Source organism: Chinchilla lanigera, unplaced genomic scaffold, assembly GCF_000276665.1.
Source record: "Chinchilla lanigera isolate Chin_1 unplaced genomic scaffold, ChiLan1.0 scaffold00012, whole genome shotgun sequence".
Lineage (NCBI taxonomy): Eukaryota > Metazoa > Chordata > Mammalia > Rodentia > Chinchillidae > Chinchilla > Chinchilla lanigera.
This window is the reverse complement of record NW_004955413.1, coordinates 2,700,026-2,711,904: the sequence shown is the minus strand read 5'-3', so window position 1 is coordinate 2,711,904 and position 11,879 is coordinate 2,700,026. Positions and strand designations below refer to the sequence as shown.

General features: G+C 49.5%; 2 protein-coding genes across 3 annotated transcripts; one reads left to right on the top strand and one right to left on the bottom strand.

Annotated features, from left to right (window-relative positions):
• Positions 1-292: 292 nt before the first annotated feature.
• Kcna1 (potassium channel, voltage gated shaker related subfamily A, member 1) lies at positions 293-8,875 on the bottom strand. Its single transcript, XM_005378744.2, has 2 exons — positions 8,004-8,875; positions 293-7,631 (listed from the first exon to the last, which is right to left on the bottom strand). The coding sequence occupies exon 2, from the start codon at positions 7,075-7,077 to the stop codon at positions 5,590-5,592; it is 1,488 nt and encodes a 495-aa protein (XP_005378801.1). The 5' UTR covers positions 7,078-7,631; positions 8,004-8,875; the 3' UTR covers positions 293-5,589.
• On the top strand, positions 8,592-9,791 carry LOC102007321. Of its 2 annotated transcripts, none has more exons than XM_005378746.2 (3): positions 8,592-8,908; positions 9,084-9,173; positions 9,350-9,791. In XM_005378746.2, exons 1-3 carry the CDS (start codon positions 8,592-8,594, stop codon positions 9,696-9,698), a joined length of 756 nt encoding a protein of 251 aa, XP_005378803.1. In that variant the 3' UTR covers positions 9,699-9,791. The 2 variants fall into 2 exon arrangements, with proteins under 2 accessions (XP_005378803.1, XP_005378802.1); XM_005378745.2 differs by having other exon boundaries at positions 8,592-8,992.
• Positions 9,792-11,879: the final 2,088 nt, after the last annotated feature.

Sequence of the window (11,879 nt, the reverse complement as noted above, 5' to 3'; positions counted from 1 at the left end):
TTTTAACTTTTTCCTTTTCATAGCTTGATCCACCATTACTCTTACAGGCCAAATTCTAACAGCCTCCACTTGGAATCTTACCTGGGACCAAGCTATGAATTTATTATCAAGATGCAACCCCACTGCGAGTCCTCAGCAGAAACCTGCATAAGCAGCAAAGGAAACAAGGCTCTTTTGTGACTTCATCTTGGGTCATCGCATTAGTCAGAGACCCTATACCAGAGGGTATGAACAAAGGGCCCCCCAAGATCATTTAAATAGGAGACAAATAAGCAGACAAGGTAGACCATGATAAGATCCTTAAAAATTATCTTTAATTGATGCCAAGTATGAACAGATCATAAAGTGACAGAAGCAAGTAAAATTGCATAGATGAAAACTATGCGCATCAATTAGGTTCTCAATTCATAACATTCAATGTCCTCTACCTGACGTGGTGAACAGTTAGGGTGAGGGGACTGCGGGGTGGGTGGGGAGCAAATGAGACACATCTTCAACTCAAGGGGGAGGTGACTGACAAACTCAAAATGTAAAAGAAAGCCTTTTCAGCTTAAATGGTTTGTTGTCCTGATGGTGCACTTCAGGTCAGTACTACTCAGCTTTCATTCCTAACCTCTGTAACTTGTAATACCAGAGGTATGTCATAAAAAAACCATTTTATGGCAGTCTGCTTACAGCCACTGCACATGTGGTCCCCAAACAGCGCACTGAGCAGGAGCAAGGGCATCTGCAACTTTTGGAGAGGAGACAACTTTTGACCTGGAGTATTCTGCAAGAAGTTTCTGTTTTGTTTTGTTTTGTTTCCTTACACCATTCCTTGTTCTTCTCTGATTGTAGGACAAAATTTTTCTAGATGCTGTGAAGTTCCATATCATAAATGAAAATCACTGTGACTTGGGCCCCTAAGGCTCCCTAAAGCTCACAGCCCTGAGGTCAGGAAGGTCTTACCCTTCACATACACCCTGGGCTTCCTCCAGAGAGCCCACGGTCATTTCGTCTGAGCAAAGAGACTAGCATTTGATCTTCAGGCTTCTCACCTTACATCTACACCCTGAAGAAGTCTGAAGAAGTCTGCACAGTGGGCCAAGGTAATGGAACAGTTTTGGTTAACAATTCAGTTCCTGTTCACTTCGTTACAGAAGTGGTAAGTAATGTACATTCTTTTAAGAGTTACCTGAGTCATACCAGACATGTTCACATATACCCTGAAATTCCCCGTTATAAATAACAAGTGCTAATGTACTGCATGGTAGATGAAAGGTCACTTCCTGAGATCACAACGTAACTTGGGTTTGTTGTTTTTTGTTTTTTTTGGGGGGGAGGGGTCTGGTCTTAAAATTTTGTTTGTCTTCTTAACATAAACGTCAAAGGACTTCACCTTTGCTTGGAAAACAAACTGGAAGATAAAGTAGTTGTTTGGAAGTTTATAGCCTTTCTAAGAATTTTATTCTATGGATGGTTGCCACCCACCAATTCTCACCACTCCCAGAAATAAGTTGTTCCTGGAAGAAAATGGGTAATTGCCTTCTGCTAATGTTCTCTCTCCTGTCTGCTCAGTCCAATCCACCAAACAAAGAACTAAAATTTAAGATAGTTAAAAAGCATGGGTTTTGAGGTCTCCTATGACAAATGGGAGGGTTAGGAACTGTATTTTACTGATTCGTTCAGATACTAACTAATGTGAAAAAATTGTAACAGACGCAACACGAAGAAGGCCCTTTATGGACTAAACCAAATCTCCATTAGGAAATATATACCTCATTTACCATTTATGTGTATTTTTTGGTCTTATGCTCAAGTGAATCAAGATTATGATATCCCTTGTACTTCAGCTCCACCATTGCAGAATCTAAACGCACCGTGCAATTTTGTGTTACAGAAACGATGTCCACTGGACAGAATGTGGGAGAAAAGCTTGCTATTCATTCATTGATCAGATTTTGCTGGGCTAACCGACTAACATATACCCAATAGATGAACTTAACTGGTCATCAAGTCTCAAGGGAGGGAGGTGTGCACAGATGGGTAAGGGGAATGATGCAAAAAAAGAAACCTTTCCTGGCTAAGATCTGATACCTAGAAATCTGAGGACAGAGAAAATGAATGTCTTTGGTCTCTCTGGTTCAGATCACTTGAGGCAAGTTAATCACATCAGAGATTCTGGGATGACTAACAGCCCTGGTGTGGCCCAACCCTCCAGTGCCACCCTATTGAACTAGGGCCCCTAGCTGGAAGGGCTGAGCTATGGCTATCAGCACATCAGAAGTCTTCTTCTGAAAAAAACGAATAATCAGGGCCATGAGCCATCAAAGCTCAGTACCTAAGGGGATAGAAAGGCAAAGAGCCTGAGAAAATAAACATGAGATAAGTAAACCAAATGATAGTCATTCCTTAGTAGGTAGTTTTGTTAAGTGCACCTTCAGGCCTACAAAGACATTTCAGCACATTACAGTGCAAGGGGTAAGAGCTTGGTCGGATGTTGCATGCCTATGCTACACAGATAATCCCTGTACTCCATTCTCACTAAATTCATTGCAATGAGCTACAGATGGATAAGCAGCATTCTTTCCCCCCAGAACACCTCAATTTCATAAAAAGAGCTCATCCCCAACCCCAGGCGGACAGCTTCACTGCATGCAGCACTTATTCATGTAATGCATGCAGAAGAATCAGCCAGTCCAGAGTGACGATGAGTACACTGAGCAGCCACAGTCAATCTTATAGGCTCAGTCCTGTTCTCTCATCCTCTAACGCGTCCATGCCACAGTACTGAGAGGATTATTGCTGTTGACAGAGTGCAGCGTTTTAAGTTCTGTGGTGTCCTAGACCTCAAAGTCAAAAGAAAAGATCAAGACAGCCCTGGAATTTGGGAGAGGGTTTGGCATTTTCCTCCAATCTGGGAGGACTGTGAAGCAAGTAGGAGATGGACATCCAGGAGGAGTTCAGAGGAACATCACATAGGAGGAGTGAATGCCCTGGAGTCAGAGGCTATACAGTTGTTGGCCCCTCATCTTCCGGGAAGTGTGCTGTGTTCACCTTTCAGATTCACAAAAGTTGCACAGGGAAATAAGTATCCATGTTCTTTCCTTTAATCGAGTCAGCAAGCCTGACGTGGTGTTGATTGCCTGGTTGACTGCCTGACTGCTAGTTTGAGGGTAAAATGGGGGAAAGGGATGGAATAGGGAAAATTCCAGAAGAAGCAGGGCAGGAATGTAAGGTGGTCCGCAGCAGGTAACTACATGCTGAGTGTAGAACGAAGACTTCCCACTTCGTTGTCCTTAAAAAGGGTATGAGTGCCTCTGCACTGGTGGACAGCTGCTGGCTTTTTCTGCTGGCACAGGGTCCCCATCGTTCTCTACCGGCTCCTGGGGTAGCAGAAGTTAGATGCTCAGTTGAACTGGGTGGGATGGTCATGGGCGCACTGAGGAAACCTAGATTGGGTAGGCCAGGAGGGCAGGCCTAGGAAAGGTCATTGCGCGCTGAGTGCCCCCAAATCCACTACAATGCCTGAAGAGATCAGACCCTCAGTGATTTGCAAAGTACTATATCAAATAGAGAAAGAAATAGGAAATGTACCAGGAGCACACATTGGACCTGACGAAGCTTTGCATGTCCAGAGTGGCCCTCCATAGGATGCAAATTCCCAAAAGTTTATCTTGGTTTCCAGTGGAGAAGAGAAAAAATGAGTTCACAGTCCAGGTCCAGTTCAAAGATGGGTCTCAGGTCACGTTCCGAGTCAGGCTGCCCAAGGGACCAAGTCCAGTAGATGGCCAGAGAGACAGCACCCTCCTGGATCTCTCCTCTCCAGGATTTAGGGTGGAGTGGGCTTCTCACAGTGGTGAAGTGAGAGTGAGAATGGAAAAACAAAACAAAAGAAAAAGAAAAATGTGTGTGCCCCAACCCTTCCTTCCCTCTTGTTACATAACTTCTCAGCTGTGTTATGGAGGCACTTTCTGCAGTTCACTGTAGGTACAGGATAAAGGCACTAAGCAACTATTAAATCAATTGGTTGAGTTTCTTCAGGGAGCTTCAAGGGGAGGGTCAAAGTCTTAACGACTTCAAATCATGACTGCAAAAAGAAATCAGCTCTGCTTTGGATGCATACAAGAGATAAACATCATTTACATCCTAAGAATGCACCAAGAACATGCAATATTGCACCTTTTTTGTGTGTTGTTTTGCTTGGTTTATCTTCAGCTAGAAAGAATACTTGTTCTTAGGTGTTACTATATATACCTTGATGACTTATTAAGTTTCAACATTGTTCCCATTTAAAGTATGGGCATATTGGTCCTCTCTCTGCTCCAGCCTGCACAGAAACCTGACGCTTCCCTGATCAACCGCAGGAAAATTGACTGAGTCCCCCACCCCCACCCCCATTATTCTTTTGGGTCTTTCATCCCATGGACTTGTAAACTTTTATTATTTTTTAAATTTTTATTACTGAAATCATGCATTAATTAATTCAAGGTACATCTTCATCAAATAGGTCATAATGCTGAATAAGAGAACATGCTGTGAGCGCCAAAAAGTTATTGTTCCCCTCTGACTAACATATGCACTTAAATACAATCCTTTATTTACTAAAAGAGTTAATAAATGAAGGAGTGCACTTTTGGTGAATGCAAATGAAAAAGGATCTAGTTTTAGAAGAGTCGATTTCAACGTAAACTTATTCCCTATTGTCTGGGTTAACGTTCTGCATGCGATTATAAAATAAATGCTACCAGATTCAAGCATGCTTACATGTAACTCCGTTTGTGCTCTCTTGCAATAAGGAGACTAAGATTTGATATCCAGTTCTGAAGACCAGGGGGCAGGGGGCAGGACTGATGAGGAAAGACCTGTTTTTGGATCCCCTGCAGTTGAGAAATCTTAGCAGCACTGCAGATGAATCAATTACATTAACTCAGTTATCCTTCTGTTAGAGTCTGGATTAGAAGTCTGAGAAGGGGGCAGAGGGAAAATCCTCATAGATCAGGACCAGTATCAGATTGATAAGGTGCTTTGTGAACCAGTCTGAAGTGATTCTGGTTTTGTTTACCTTTCAATATGCCATTCAGCTGATCAAAATAAAACCATGTATTCATTGCCCATTGTAGCTGGTATATCATATTACATAGACTAGGTCAGAAGCACTGCCTTTACTGTGCTGTGGGATTTGCAAAGATCTTAAGTTGGATTTTCGTGCAAATTTTAATTTTATATTTCTAACTGATCATCTGGGTTTTAGTTTTTTTAAAAAAATTTTTAAAGAAGCCAAAGGATTAGAAATGATTCAATAAGGGGAAACATACGAATCTTATTTTACCTGGACTAGTTGATGGACTGCATTTTTAAAGCTGGTTTTAGAAAATACTCTTTCCTTTCCCATTTTTTTAACAAAATGAAAATAGTTTCCCTTTTTTTTTTGTATGGATCTTGAAAATTTCTGGTTCGCCACTCCCAAAATTCACAATGCAACAATGCATTGACAGTCAAGTAAAGCATTCAAAGACTACTTAGTAAAGTATCTACAAAGTGTGACCTGAGTCACTGGGGTGTTTCAGTCTTTCGAGTGGGGCTTTTTCGCCTGCTTACTTGCTTTTCCTAAACATCGGTCAATAGCTTGCTCTTATTAACGCAGTTTTGATTAGCTGTGGTGCAATTGCCAGTTCTGATATTGGCCTGTCTATAATGGGCTATGCTATTATTCATATCCTCTTCGATCTCCATGTACTCAGACTTGCTGATAGTGGAGGAGCTGCGGCGGCTGAGGTCACTGTCAGAGGCTAAGTTAGGAGAGCTAACGTGGAGCAACTGAGCCTGCTCTTCCCCCTCAGTTTCTCGGTGGTAGAAATAGTTGAAATTGGACACAATGACAGGTACGGGCAGGGCAATTGTCAGCACACCAGCGATGGCACACAAGGAGCCCACGATCTTGCCTCCAATTGTCACAGGGTACATGTCACCGTATCCTACAGTGGTCATTGACACCACCGCCCACCAGAAAGCATCGGGGATACTGGAGAAGTGCGACTCAGCTTCTTCCGCCTCGGCAAAGTACACTGCACTAGAAAACAGTATGACCCCGATGAAGAGGAAAAAGATGAGCAGCCCTAACTCTCTCATACTAGCTTTGAGGGTCTGGCCCAGGATCTGGAGGCCCTTAGAGTGGCGGGAGAGTTTGAAGATCCTAAACACCCTTACCAGCCGGATGACCCTGAGGATGGCCAGTGAAGTGGCCTGCTCGCCCTTCTGGTTTCCCTCCTGCTCAGCTATCTCCGTGCCCAGGGTAATAAAATAAGGGATGATGGCCACGATGTCAATGAAGTTCATGATGTTCTTAAAGAAGTCCGTCTTGCTGGGGCAGGCGAAGAAGCGCACCACCAGCTCGAAGGAGAACCAGATGATGCACAAGGTTTCCACGATGAAGAAGGGGTCTGTGAAGATGTTGGAGCTGTAGACCACTGTGGTGTTATCGATGCGATGGATGGTGCCTGAGAAGTCCTTCTCATCCTTCAGCTCGGGCAGCGTCTCCAGGCAGAAGATGACGATGGATATGAGGATGACCATGACCGAGACGATGGCTATGACCCGCGCGGGCCCAGAGCTCTCCGGGTACTCAAAGAGCAGCCACACCTGGCGCTGGTACTCCTTCTCCGGCAGGGGGCGCTCTTCCTCCTTGATGAAGCCCTCATCCTCACGGAACTTCTCCATGGCCTCCTCGCCCAACTCGTAGAATTTGATCTCCTCAGAGAACATGTCCAGGGGCACATTGACCGGCCTGCGCAGGCGGCCCCCGGACTGGTAGTAGTAGAGGATGGCGTCGAAGCTGGGCCGGTTCCGGTCAAAGAAGTACTCGTTGCGGAGCGGGTCGAAGTAGCGCATGCGCTTCTTGGGGTTACCCAGCAGCGTGTTGGGGAACTGTGCCAGGGTCTTGAGCTGCGTCTCGAAGCGCAGCCCAGAGATGTTGATCACCACGCGCTCGCAGCACTCGTGGTCGTCGTGGTCCACCTGCCGGGGGTAGCTGCCCTCCTGGGGGTGGCCCGGGGCGGCAGAGGCCTCGTCCACGTTGTCCCCCGACATCACCGTCATGGTGGAAGAGGGACGCAGGGGCAGGATGCCAAGAGAGAGCCCAGCACGCTCCGAAACGGCGATGGGCGCGGGGTAGGGGGGTACCGGGGTGCCCCCTCCAGACAGTGAGTGTTCCCCAGGCTCTGGGGAGGGACTTCAAAGAAAACAGGTCCGGAGAAAGGCACTAGGGCTGGGCACTACCTTCCCTCCCCCCTGCCTTTCTCTCGGTTTGGGGTCCCCTCCTCCTGCGGGCCCGGGTGCAGCTTTTTTTTCTTTCTTTGCAAGGGTTGGCTTTGGGGGGCGGGGAGCTCTGTATCTGCTTTGAGCGCTGTGTTTGGTATTTCTTCCTGCTCCTGCTCGAGGTGCTTAACGCAGTGTCGTTCTAGCGGCCCCGGCCATGGCTTCTGGGCTCGCCCTGCCTCCCCTCCCCTCCACAGCCCCTAGGACTGGGTGCGGTGCCAGCTCAGCAGATCCCCATGCCCGCCACCCCCTGCGCTGCTCCTCGGCTCTCCCCCCTCCTACCCCTCTTCGCCTGCCGCCTTTAAGCTCCCACCAGGGCGATCGATCGATGGACGCTGCAGAGAAATAGAAAGTGATACGGGGGTAGAAAATCAGAAGCATTCAGATAGGACGGACCTACAGACACCGAAGAGCACAGACTTCTAGCTGTTTAAGAAAACACTGGACTTTTACCGGGTATCACATGCAGACAGACAGAGACACAAGCAGACACCCAGAAATCCAAGTTTGGGGCTCTTCCACCCCACTTTCCTCAGCGCCCAGCAGCCGATCCGTTTAAACTTCGTTAAACCGGAGATCGGAAAAGCTCTGAGCGGCGCTGGGGAAGCTTCGGGTCTCCAGGTCTCCGGGCAGCACCCCAAGCTCCGGCCTCCCCCACCAGGGCACTCGCCCCCGCCTCTGCGGCCCGGAACCGGGGAGCCCCCTACCTGGCAGGCGGCTTGGCGCAAGGCGGTGCAGGGTCGGCGGTGAGCCCCGGCGGAATGCGGCAGGTCGCCTTTGCAGTCCGGGCGAGCGCTGGCTGACGCCGCGGCATCCGAGGCGCGGGCCCTCGCAGCCCTCCGCGTCCGCGCGTGCTGCCCCTCTCTCAGTCGGACAGTTGCTCTTCTGAGCCTCTGAGGCGGAAATGTCTTTTCCCTACCCCCATTTCCAACCTGGAGACTGTGTCCTGCCTCGCGTGCAGGGAGTTCCAGAGGATGCGGGGCGGAAAAGCAAAAAACGCCTCCCTCTCCCGAAGCTCCGAAGCAAATGACGATTGACAGCACTCTCGCCCCTTCCGAACACCGTGGGAGCTCGCGACTCGATCCCGATGGAGGCGGGCGGGTGCGATCCTGGCTCTACATGGCTCTCCCGGGCCCTCTGCTCGCCGCACCCCAGCGCGGCCCCGGCCGCGGCCGCTTGGCGCACCGGAGCCTTCAGAAGCAGCGAGTGCAGCAGGGCGCGTGCGGCGGCGGCGGGTCCGCGCGCTCCATTTCTGGGCGCTGCAAGATCAGCAGAAACCTGAGAAAGCGCCTGGGATGCAGAGCAGCGATTGGCCCACCCGGGCGTGGGTTGGGGAGGGCGGGGGAGGGCAGGATCGAGGAGGTAGATGGAAAATAGGAGGGGGTGGCTCGGCAGAGGGGGGTTGTCATTCAGTCCCCACCCCTGCCGGCACAGCTTTTTCCTCTCCTGCCAGAAAAGCCGACCACCAACTCTACTACCCTTGCGGCCCGCACGCAGCCCGGTGCACGCAGGATCCCCAGCACGGCGCGACCTTCCCCGGGAATTTCACATTGGGAATGGTCAGGTCCGACGCAATGCAGGCGCTGGTGTTCCTGGCAAAACTCCGGGACGGGTGTGCTCCTGTGCTGTGGCACAGAATCCTCTACCCTCGCCCTGCTCTGCGCCTCCAACCCCTCCCGCAGAGAGCTTTCTGCAGGTCGCCCAGCTCCCGGCAGGCCGGGCCCGGGGGTGCAGGCTTGGATGGAGCCCTGGGGCTAAGTAAGGATCCTTGCATATCTTCTCTGTAGTGCGACTGGGAGAAGGCGGTGCGGAGTCTCGGTCCCTCTTTTCCCTACCACGGGAGCCGAAGTTTCCTTCCAGTCGGATTATTTTGAAAGGTAGAGGATGTGACTTGCGGGGGACCGAAGGCTTTGTGGGTTTGTGGGGTTGTCTGCCAACTTGGTGCTAATTGGAACGAATCTGAGAAGCAAGTCGCCTACTCACCTCCCACCCTCCGTCCCGCCTCCCGCAGTCTCTTTCCCCGGCCTAATGCCTCCCCATGGCCACGTTCCAGGTTTGCAACTGACTTGGGAAAGGTTCTCCATGGTGGCGCCCGGCAGCTCGAAGCAGGGGCGTGCGCGGCCCCCAGTGAGCCTAAGCGCTTCGAGCTGCGCCCCGGAGGCGCTGAGCCCAGCGCCGCGGAGAGGAGGCAGCCTGCAGCTTGGTATTGCTCCTTCGCGGAGTCGCCTAGGAGCCTGCGAGGAGCCAGGGCCGCCGCTGATTGGCTCCTCGCTCAGCCTTGGGCCCGCCCCCTTCGCACTGCCGTGGCTCTGGCGCCGCCCGCCCACGCCGCCCACCGCTTTCATCAGCGCGGGGATCACAGCTCCTTTGTGGCTACTGCGAGGCGAGGCTCTGCGGGGTAGCCCAGGCGGCACAACCATCCCGGCATGGAACTAGTTAAATCCCTCTCCAGATTCAGACCCCAGCATTCCTTTCGCAAAATAAAAGTGTTTGTTCTCTCCTCACTTTTTCTCCTCTCCTTCCCTCTCCTCGGGATTCATGCCGGGCTTTTCTTTTATGAACAGTGAGTTCTCTTGTATTCCTCCTTCTCAAATGACACGCTGCCCTTTTGCACATTCCACGTACGTATTTGTGTCCTTCCACCCCAGTAACTTCACAGTCCCCGGGTCCTGCATTACTGCTTTATTGCACAAACAAGAACCCAGGAAGAAATGAATGTAAAACTGGGGCCTGGACTACTATCAAGTTCCTGGAATGGGGTGCTTTGATTGCTGCTGTTTTAGAGTCCTATTGGACAGAACCCTGGAGCACACCAGAAACATGTCTGACTATGGCTTAGCAGTGCTGGGCATTCCTTCCCTCCTGTGCTTCTACTGCATGTCTCTTCCAATACCCGACCCCCTCCCGCGCCCTTAAATCCTCCCAGCCTCCCGGAATGTGCTCTGATTCGGCACTTACAGATCGCCTTGCTAGGAGAGATTCACAGACTGCATAGAATCCCACCTTCCTCAATTCAGTGTTTGGAGGGGGGATCATGATAAAACCGGGGAATCTTCAGTGTCCGTGACAGTAGAGCCAGGTTGGCCTTCCAAGGACTTGGAAGAGTTTTTGTTGAGATAAGAACTCAGCATTCTTGATGGAGATGCACCATTGGTAAAGGTCTGAAGATATTAATTCACTCAACAAATACTTGCGTACCTCCAGGTAAGTGTAAGACTTTGCTTTAGCACCAAAGAGGAATAACATAGATACGCAAGATCTTGGGTCCTATGGAGCCCGCATTCTGATGGGAGACACAGACAGTAAACAAACAAGCCATGTAATATCGTATCAGGTAAAGAGAAATAAGAAGATTGGCTAGAAAGTAACAAACGTACATTTGCTTGTAGGAAGGGCTGCTCTGCAGAAGTATTATTTGAACAAAATACCTCAAAAAGAGAAAGAGCCAGGAATAGGAAGATCAGACCAGTAGATATAAGAGTAAACGCAAAGGTCCTGGAGCAAAGGCCAGCTGGGCATATTAGGGAAAGCAAGATCAGCATGGATAGAAAAATGTCACCAAGGAAGAGTGTCACAGAGGTGGATCAGAAAGGTAGGCAGAGGTCAAATGAGGCAGGGCCTCTTAGGCTGCATAAAACAATTTCATTTTATTCTGAGCACAGTGGGAAGATATTGAAGGACTTGCATCAGTGTGGTAACAATGTAATTTGGATTTTGAAAGATTGCTCTGGCAGTGCACTAATTTGAAGTTATTAAGTGGTGTGAACTAAGAGAGTTTAGAGTGGGGAGACTGTGGTGAGGAGTGCTTGAAGTAAGGTTCTGTCTCCAGATGGGAAAGGTGGGATTTGTGATATGAAGAGAAAAGTTTTGTCGATGTCCTAGGCTGTGGCCTTAGTCACTGTGTGGATGTGATGTCATGGCCTGAAGAAGTGCTTGGGGCAGTTCCTATCCCGTCTGACTGTGAACTACGTAAGTCTGGGGCCTTCCGCGCCTCCCTTAGGACGAGGCTGGCAGAGTCTCTCCATCTCTCCATCTTCCTGCCCTACCACAGGATTCCTGGAAAAGCCTCCTCCATGGGCAGCTGAGTTCAGCCTACTGAGATTAACCCTTCTCCAGTGAGGGGAATCTAGGTTCCTCCAGACAGCAGGGCAGCCCCCACAAGGCACAGAGCCACCTGGATGCCTTGTGTTAGCTCAGTGGGCCAATAGGAGCTTGCCCACAGGATGGCACAAGCCAGGATGGAGCTGTAGAGAAATCTGCCTTCCCACCTTAGCTCTGCTCATGGCGAGAAAACCACTTGCTCTAGCAACAGGTCGTGTCTCTGCTCATGAAGCAGTGATCAGCTTGATAGTGGTCATATTGAATTTGTGCCGTGGGGCTGGGGATTTAGCTCAGCAGCAAAAGCGCCTGTCTGCCAAGCACAAGGTTGTGAGTTTGGTTCCCGGTACCGGAGAAAAACCAAAAAATCAAAAAAAAAACAATTTGTGCCGTATGGCTTTCTGTCTCATTTCCCTGTTCCATTATGCTACCATTAGTTCACACCTTCCACAAAACCATTAGTACTTCATTTTTATCTCAGGTTA